General features: G+C 36.4%; 1 protein-coding gene across 1 annotated transcript; it reads right to left on the bottom strand.

The window, feature by feature from the left end:
* Window positions 1-2933: 2933 nt before the first annotated feature.
* Window positions 2934-5984, bottom strand: LOC119791592 (P2Y purinoceptor 14-like). The gene is made up of 3 exons (XM_038297776.1): window positions 5856-5984; window positions 5508-5767; window positions 2934-3654 (listed from the first exon to the last, which is right to left on the bottom strand). Exons 1-3 carry the CDS (start codon window positions 5973-5975, stop codon window positions 2934-2936), a joined length of 1101 nt encoding a protein of 366 aa, XP_038153704.1. The 5' UTR covers window positions 5976-5984.
* Between the last annotated feature and the right edge of the window lie 3892 nt (window positions 5985-9876).

The raw sequence follows: 9876 nt of genomic DNA, 5'->3' as shown, positions 1-9876 counted from the left end.
TACCTGCAACTAATTTCTCCAGGAGGCATCTCGAAGCTGTCATTGCCAAGAAAGGCTTTTGTACAAAGCATAAAATCCATTTCAGTAAGTTTAATACTTTTTCCCTGTGCCATTTCCTGTTATTACAAACATAACTTAATTTCTTGATTTCTTAGTATGTGTGGATTCCATGGATTGTTGCCAACGTCTGTTGAAAATGTCATGTCAAAAGCACATCTAGAAATATACAAAGAAAGATGGTGAAGAGAGTTGTTTTACCAGCTGTATATAAAAAATAAATAGTAAATTATTTGATCAAATGAACATGCAACTAAGTAGGACAAAGTGAAAAAAATATACACATTGTTAATATACCAATTGTGCCTGAAAAACACAACAAAACATCTGGAAAAAAATACAATTTACAGCAGAGATGTAAAAACATATTGACCTACTTAAGAACAATAATGGATATAAAGATCTGTGATAACCCTTTTTGTGCACTTAGGGTGCAGACATCATTCAGGGGTCCGTTTCACAAAGGACGTTTAATTAAAACTTTTCTAAACCTGAATATGGGAAACTCTGAATTTTTTGTTTCACAAAGAGAGTTTACTCAACCTCTGTTTCAGTCACCGTAGCAACATTCTCCCCAGAGCTAACCCGGTCAGGAGTAGGTTTGTACAGTTAACTCAGAGTGTCCTTTGTCTCTGTTCTCTTTACAGCCAATCACGTTGTTATATTTCTTGATTTAGCCTTATTATTGTCTTATTTTGTGGATAAAGAAAATAAAATAATTCACTAGGTCCGTGAATGAGGTTTTAAAAACAAACATTGCATCTCCATTTGATGAGGCTCTTATTAAAAAATGATCCGAATTTTTTCACAGAGAGTTAAATATTTACAGGTAGAGGATTCTGCAACTCAGTTGACTGAACAAGAGGTTGTGTGTTTTTGGTTTGTTTAATAGAATAGTGCGAGATGCTTATCATTTAATTTATATTTACAGTACATGAAGAATTGAAATTATTTTCAGATTACACTTAAATAGATTTATTAATTCCGCAGGAGCAAAAGGAATTACTCGATGATGACAACCTGCTGAGTCTACTGGCACAATCTGAAGCCATTCTACAGGACTGATACCAACTAATAACATCCATTTATTGGGATGATAACACCCGAAGCATGGCTGCAAACAGCCTCTTAATATTTACTGTTTAAAAGAACACTGAATCAACATGAGGAGGGACCCATGAGATGATGCATATGTTTTATATATTAGAACAACGCTTTTAGACCAGAAGATTTCACCTAAATAGATACATTGATCTTTTACCATTAAAGAAATAATCCCATTATATTATTGCGGTGGCAACATACTGTGGCAAGCCATTTTGATATGTATTAGTTTTACTGAATATTTATTCCTGATATCCAGAGATGGGAAGTAACGAAGTACAAATACTTCGTTACTGTACTCACGTATATTTTTTTGATATTTTTACTTTACTTTACTACTTATTTTTATGGCGACTTTTTACTTCTACTCCTTACATTTTTACACAAATATCTGTACTTTCTACTCCTTACATTTAAAAAAATTTGCTCGTTACTTTAGTTTTGAATCATTTCAATGGAGTTACCATTATTATTTTTCATGTCATCAATACCAAATTCAATCTAATTGGATGGGAATCTACGTTGCATTTGACGCACCACTACAAGATGAATCGACAGATTCGGCGGTATTCATTCGCGGCAAATCATTGCAGCTTGGTGGCGGTGGCGTTAGCATAGTAGTATGGACGACGAGATGATTGAAAATGAACACAACGGAGATCTAGTCCTATTGGCAGACATCCATTTAAAATGTAGGCAACGGCATGAAAAAAGTGGTTTCTACTTTTACTTTTATACTTTAAGTAAATTTACAAGCCTGTACTTTGTTACTTTTACTTGAGTAAAGAAGTTTAATCAGTACTTCCACTTTTACCAGAGTATTTTTTAACACATGTATCTGTACTTTTACTCAAGTACGGAAAGTGAGTACTTTTGCCATCTCTGCTGATATCTGAAAAAGAAATGTGTCTAAATTACCATTTCAAACGAAATGTCATTAGCATAAACATTCTAGATGTCTAGAAATTAACTTCAGATTTTCATATTCCTTATATTACTGATCAGCATTTGTAATATTTTATATATGAGAAACTGTATTTCAGATATCATAAATACATATTCACTCAAACTGATAAATGTCAAAACAGTCACTTAAAATGTGAAAATATTTCTAGGTAGTATAATTTTCTTTTTTTTTTTTACTTTCTGAAATTCAATTTCTGCTACAAAAATTTAATTTAGAAAAATTTTTAGTACAGTTCTGTCTAGGGTGGGATTTTGATCAGGAAGAATCTTATTTTAATGATTCTACAACAAACTGCAGGGAGAGTGCTTTCATTAAATCTAAAAACGGCCTGCCATAACCACTTCATATAAAATTACTCATTAACTCAAGAAACAATCTTCTCCTTCGCTATCTTCCTCTGCTTTGCAGCTGTAGCACTATATCTCTGTCTTTTAAACCTATTCTCCTTTTTTTTTCATTTTTGCATTTCTAGTTCCAGTGGGGCGAAATAGGAACTTCCTGTTGTCATTGTGACTCATCGAATCGGTACTCCACTGATAATGGCTTGTCATACTTGTTTGCATGAGCTAAACTCTGAGTGGTTCTACTTGGAGTTGATTGAACTAATTCATAGCAGCCATTGTGAAAGTGAAAACTCAGAGTTTCTCATATTACGCTTAAACAATTTAAGGTTGCAGATTTAAATCTGAGTTTGTTAAACCTTCATGAGATGGACCGCAGGCCTCAGATCATGATCTAAAAGTAGACTGGTAGAGCAGTACAGACAATTGAGCTGCTGTAAAAAAAAATGTAAGGAACAGTCATATTATATGTTTGATTTGTAAGAAATTGTATGGATTGTTAAATTGTTTATTGTTTCACTGTTAGTGACCCAGGAGATCTGCGGGTGTGATGGTGTTTCATTGATCCCCCTGTTTCGTTTCTCTAAAGCCAAGGTATTTTTGTTGTCTTTTGCGGATAGCATGCGATTCAGGTTAAGCTGAGCCCTGAAGCCCTTACAAAGAAAAACATACATAAGAGGATCCAGACAGATATTACAAACTGATAATGAGACAGCCACCTCCTTAATGTAGTAAAATGTCTTTGAACAGTGTCCTTGCAATAGAATGTACAAAATTCGAACAACATGATAAGGAACAAAGCAAAAGCAGAAAACACAGACTAACACCAACATATTCCTGCGAGATTTTACAAGTTTTTTGGAGTTAGGGGATCCCAGCTGCTTCTGCTGGATCTCACTCACCCTGCAGCAGGCGCTGCAGTAAAAGAAGAGTAAAGAGAAGAGCACTACAAAGAAGAAATTAAAATTAATAGTAAGGATGACGTAATACAGTGGTTTTGTATGGTTAGTTAGCAGATCATTACAGGTGCTGAGATTTTTAGTTGGTACATCGGAGCTTAGCAGCAGGATGCTGTATGGTGTTTCTATGCTCAGGAGAAAAATCCAGGTGGAAATTGAAATGATGTGGCTGGCTTTGGTAGTCATCAGGAAGTGAGTTCCTGAATTATAAAAGATCTTCATATACCTATGGAGAAGAAGAAAGATGCACTGACATTTCTTTTTAATGATTGATATTCTTAATTTCTGGACTTTTTAAGGCCTGAAATTCTACACAGTCAAATATGTTGCGAATTGGAACCAAAATGTAATCCTTTATAATGATCATCTCTGCTGAGCCTGGTGCTGGCTTTGCTTGATGTTTTGCCTTTTGCTCGCAGCTTACCGTTATTGAGGATGATGCAAGATAGCCTTTATTGTTCTAGGGATTGACAGCAGCAGTAAGAATAGATGGATGGATTGACGCTTTATCTCCCACAATTAGGACAGTGCTCAAGCCTTTGGGGTTAAAGAATGAGCTGAGGTGGAGATGGATCTCTCATTTTACTACTCCGTTTACATTGCACTATTTAGTTTACCATAGTTTTCTATGGTAAACTAAGGTGACCAAGATTGGGAACTGCTGCTCGGACTAATAGATCTAAAGAGATTGAATATGGAAGCAAATTGTTACCGTATTTCAAATGAAAAAGCCTTTTCAGAAATGCTTTTTCATTTTCAGAATGTGGCTGCATTGTTTGACTCATAAATGAAATTAGTAATCAATCATCCTATTTGCATTTTCCTTTTCTTCTTTAACACCACTCCCTGTTACTTAATTAAAATGAAAAAGAAAAAGACATTCGAGATTTATTTTTCAAAATGTACCCCAGCAAATATATACCAAAATTCAATTTGAAATGTAAAATTTGAAAAAAGGAAAAAGCATTTCCAAAATTGCTTTTTAATTTTAAAAATGTGAATGCATTATTTGACTCATAAATAAAATTAGTAATGAATCATCTGTACTGGCGGGAAACTAAGAAGCAGTCAGCGTTGCCACAGGTCCGTTAGAAGCAGGCACTTGCTCTAAAGCAGCAGTGGCCTCCCTCTGTAGCTCTGCCACTGTTTTGGTCATTGTGGTCGTTCAGTATGTCCCAATAGTCAGACCAGGCAATTCCACCAGTGTCCCACCGGCAAACTTATAATGTAATGCAATGCAGACGTGCACAGCGCCCCCCTACCGAACAAGATGGGTAGCTCGGTCAGCAAGGAAGGAAGAGCAGTTGTTGAGGTCACTCTGCTGCGCCCGCCGCTCAGAATGCTTTTTCGTTTCTAAATTATGGACAGTACTTTGCTGGCAGACCACGAAAACAAAAAAGCAATGTCTGCTGTGTTTTCTCTTTGACTATAGCATAAAATGTGCAGTCTTAAAGAAGAAAATGCAAATAGGATGATTGTTTACTAATTTTATTTATGAGTCAAGTAATGCAGCCACACACATTTCTGGAAATGCTTTTTCATTTTCAAATTTTACATTTCAAATAGAATTTTGGTATGTATTTGCTGGGGTACATTTGAAAAATAAATCTCAACTGTCTTTTTCTTTTTCATTTTAATTAGATAAAAGGATGAGCAGTGTTAATGAAGAAAATGAAAATGCAAATAGGATAAGTGATTACTAATTTCATTTATGAGTCAAACCATGCAGCCACATTCTGAAAAAAAAAAAAAAATTGGTGAAAATGCTTTTTCATTTGAAATATGTTAACGATTTGCTTCCATAATTTCCCTTTTTTGCTGTAATCAATCTAGGCATTTTTTTGTAATGCTTCACATGTCATCCGAAAAATGTTGAAGGTGTTCCAGGAAAATTTTAAAGATATTAAATGAAAGACAGGATTTCTAAGCATTTGACTTATGGTGTAGATAATAATTAATTTTAACTTTATCCATTTTCATTTGTTTTTGGCAGTAATTTATGAGGGTCTAGGCTCCAAAAATCTTATGTGTGATAAAAGGTCTAAACTGTTCATCTGGTGGGTAATTAAGTTCTGTTACCTGTTAGCTGCAATGAAGCCCATGAATAGGATGCTAGCACTCATGTTAACAAACAGGAGTGGGGCTCCGATGCTGCAGTAGAGCACGAAAATATTGTTTGAGCTGCTGGTGAATTTCACAATTCGCATCGGGAGACTTGCACATAGTAAAAAGTCAGCAGCTGTCAGATGTTTCAGGTAGATCATCCAGCTCTTTAAAACCTGAATACGATTTCCACGGCAGTGAAACCTCAAAGTGAAGCAGTTGAGGATCAAACCCACCTAAAAAGAAAGTTATCACGTGAGAAGATAGGAACAAATTTAAGTTAAATTATTTATGTTTAGGACAACCTGGAAACAAGATGCTCACCAAGAACAATAGACTGTAAATCATCGCAAGGAAAGGGCTGTTGGTGTTTTCCAATGAATCACACGTTTCGTTCTTGTAGGTTTTCCTGGAGTCATTGCTGGATGGATTCCCTATATCCATCGCTCTCACGTTGCTGTAAGTTTGTCATAAAATATAAAACATCTCAGTCATTCAGTGGATGGATGGATGGATGGATGGATGGATGGATGGATGGATGGATGGATGGATGGATGGATGGATGGATGGATGGATGGATGGATGGATGGATGGATGGATGGATGGATGGATGGATGGATTTTCTATTATTGCCACAGATTCTCAGTTGTCTTTAGATCTTGACTTTGATGAGATCCTTTTAACATATACAGTAAATATTCTTTAAATTAAACCATCACATAGTAGCTGTGAATGCATGTGACTCCACCCTTCCTCTAAAAGGGTTTATTTTAGCATCGGGCTGGATTCAGCTCCAACCATTTCTAAATCAACTTGTTCCCACTGAAGAAAGGCCTCCCAACATAGTACCACCACCATGTGCAACTGGGGGGATGATATTTTCAATGTGATATGCATTTCAGTTTTCCACAACACATATGATCATGTTTAAAAGGTTTGGTGCAAACTGAAAATAACCCAAATATTTTCTTATATATTAATTCATTTGTCCAATTCATACGCTGATTTGAGCCATTTTTATTCTTTATTGAACAAACGTATCCGCTCCGGCCATACAAGACAAGGCTAGGCATGATGCTTATCTAACTGAGGCCTGAGAAGCTGTTCTCCAATGTGAGAGGTTTTGAAATAGAGCTAGACTCCCTTGGGTCCAAGGTTAGTCAACATTCATCTATTTGTGGAAATCTGTCTGTAACTTATTTTGATTAGGCTGCATTTGAAACTCTAGCATCTCTTTGCTTGAGTTTTAAATAGTTATTGCAATCCTTTGTTTGATCAGAACAGACAGAACAACAGAAATGGACTAATAACAGACTTCTAATTGCTGCTTGAATGAAGACAACCAAACTCCTAACTGTTAAATAAGATTAATACTTGTTTTCCTGATAACACAGGAAAAAGCATTAAAATGCTTTGGAATTTTTTTAGAAAGATGGGAGATCTGCTGCTTTACAGAATTGGTTGCTATATTTTTTTCATAACCCTTAATTAATTTAAATATTTCTAAGAAAGGAACTTTGTATAATCTGTTTTCTAATTTTCTGCTATACTCCTAAGATGCCATGAGATGAGTATTAAGATCCCTTAAGTGACTACAATAAAAAAAAAATTGTATTATTCTTTTTAATAATATGATGTACAACAGAAAAATGGGAGCATTAATTAGAACTAGTTATTGATTAGCAAAATTAATCTTTAAGGTGTTGTGGAGGATTTTAGCGAATTTTTAAAACCCATTTCTCCATGTGCACGTTCTGTTTAACAGTTGCTGTTCTCATAGCTCATACAAACTGTGCTCGAACGTCCGCCCTAACCCCCAAATCCCTCAATCACTATATAGAGTGAGGACTATATAGTGGACAAATGATCACTGCTTTTTTCTCCGTCTGTAACGGAACTCCTCCTTCACTGTGCAGTACTTGTGCCATTTTTGTTATTAGTCGCCGCTATCGGCTAGTGACATCCAGCCACTGTGACAGCAAATCCCATAAAGCTTTGTGAGGAGCAAAGAATTCTGGGATATATCTGCCTCTCTGAGGCCTTTCTTTTCTTCTCATACACTTTGTAGGCACGTTTTCCTCGTACAACCCTCTGTCATTTTCAAAGAACTGAGGAGAGAAAGGTGAGATTCAATGACTGAAACTGTAGCTCACCACAGATATACGCCTGAGTGCGCATGCACAGAAACAGATAGCTAACTGGGGACACGCACCTAGGAAGACCTTACCTAAAAATACCGTAAATTCTCTAATATTGGCCTGTATTCCATTGGCGGCCGGGAGTCTAACATTGGCCGGTCTCGCTGTCAGAGGAGGTAAATAATGGCCGGTCTCTCATACAGGCCGGGGCTATAAACGTTTTTTCTGGGCATACCTCAACATTATACTTGTGGTAGTAACATACAAGTACCACAGCCCTGCGCTGCTGGACGACAGGCCCTGACTGCTGCCGGTCTGCGCAAGTAAGAGAACAGACACGCAGCAGAACATGAGGAGGAGCGCGAGTGATGAGGAGATTAAAGGGAGAGATGAAGAGGAGGAGAAAAACTGAGGAGGAGGATTAAACAGAATTGGAGGATTTTTTTTTTCTTTTTTACTTCAAACCTTATAGGTTCAAATAGACACAAAATCTCATTTTTATTCATTCCACTGGTAGTCTGTTTTGCTCAAATAGCAATAGAGGCCTGTCTCTAATTCTGGCCTCTTTCCAATAAAGGCCTGGACCGCGATGCACTTGAGTGAAATAAAGGCCCGGGCCTATATTAGAGGATTTACGGTATCACCAGAATGATCGACAATTAGGAGGACCACTTATTTAGATGACTCACCCAGAAATAGAGAAAGATCCTCCTCTATACCTTTAATTGATGGGAACTTGAACTCATGACTATTCATAGAATTTTTTTGTGCCCACTTTACTCTGATTTAATTTAAGTAGTATTTACATGTCGCTATTGCTGTTATGATCTTACATTTTGGACCTTTTGTTTCTGTTTAAGTATTTATTTTTTTGGGTTCTCAAGTTTCTTTCGTTTTTTTCTGTTTTGTCTAGATATAGTAGCCTGATAAGCCAGACTAAATGTGAGATAAATGTGTAATTTAGTCTGGCCCCGATGAATGAGACAATCCGTTTTTTTTTTTTCAAATCATGTCTGTGCCTCTATGCCAACGCTCTGACTAATGAGCGCAACTGACTGTGACGTTGTAGAATGACAGAAAGCTAGTGGGGGAGTGTAAACAAACAGCCTGTTGTTAAAACGACAAATACATCCTTCCTGCTCACGTTTCAATGAAAATCCCAAGTTTAATCCTTCCAAACTGATTCAAAAACTGAGTCAAACGAGAACTGTTCAATAGTTGTTTCCATCTTCCTTGTTGTGCTTTCTCCAGCGTTGCACAGCTTTGTCGTCACACCCAAAAAATCCCGCCCTCTTTGCATCCAGAAATTCAAAACACATCTCTGCATTGTGATTGACCCGCCAGTTCTAGGGCCTGGGGCATTGATGGAGGTTAGACCACTTGCAGGTAAAAATTATTTTGGCTGCTGGCAGGTGGGGCTAGTTTACTAGACTATAGATATAGATAATTTTTGTATTCTTAGTTTTTTTCTTCCTTGTTATCTCTTCAATGTTTTTGTTATTATTTATACATTGGTCTAGTCATTGTTTTTCTTATGTATAGGTTAGGTTTTCCATGGCTTCAGTTATCTCCGTCTCTTATCCTCTAGTTTTTCCCTAGGTAATTCCTTATGTTGTAGTCATTAGTTTTATTTCCCTTTAGCCTTATTTAAGTTATTTTCTAGTTACTTTTAGATCCTGTTTTTTCTCCCCGCTTATTATTTGTTGCCCCATAGTGTCCTTTCCTGTCCCCTTAGCTCCTTTAGCTGCCAACAACTGCCCCTTCCGGTGCAAAATGGCTTTATAGATAGGTTATTTTTTGAAGTAGATAAAATAGATTTGCATGGATTGGAAATTTGACAAAGTTGTTGTAAAGGGCAACCATTACAACACGTTAATATCCCCCTGGAAATTATTTCTGTGGGTGTGTGGTTCTGTCTAATTTTGTTTTGTTTTGTGTTAATTGTTATTGTGCATCACTAAGACCTAACAGGTCAGGTACAGATACAAGTCCATTATCCAAGGCCATAAAAATATCATTAGGGTTTGGATGAGATCTTAAACCTAAGTGAAACCCTTCAAACATTTTCTTAAGAATATCAGATAAGAAAGGAGGATTAGATATAGGTCCATAAATAATTAAGTCCTTTGGACAGATAGACAATTTCTTTTATTGGATTTTTAATTACATATACATTAATAGCCTGGGGTATATATTCCTGTAACAGA

The sequence above is a fragment of the Cyprinodon tularosa genome, unplaced genomic scaffold (assembly GCF_016077235.1).
Source record: "Cyprinodon tularosa strain WSP-4 unplaced genomic scaffold, ASM1607723v1 ctg397, whole genome shotgun sequence".
NCBI classification, from domain to species: Eukaryota; Metazoa; Chordata; class Actinopteri; order Cyprinodontiformes; family Cyprinodontidae; genus Cyprinodon; species Cyprinodon tularosa.
This window is presented reverse-complemented; position numbering and strand designations above follow the sequence as displayed.

Bases quoted from the DNA above. Each gene is read 5' to 3' on its own strand.
- LOC119791592 (XM_038297776.1), bottom strand. From the start codon at position 5,975: ATGGATATAGGGAATCCATCCAGCAATGACTCCAGGAAAACCTACAAG. The intron at 5,768-5,855 runs GTGAGCATCTTG...CTTTCTTTTTAG, and splicing joins TTTACAGTCTATTGTTCTTG to GTGGGTTTGATCCTCAACTG. The intron at 3,655-5,507 runs GTAACAGAACTT...TCTTCTCCATAG, and splicing joins GGCTTCATTGCAGCTAACAG to GTATATGAAGATCTTTTATA.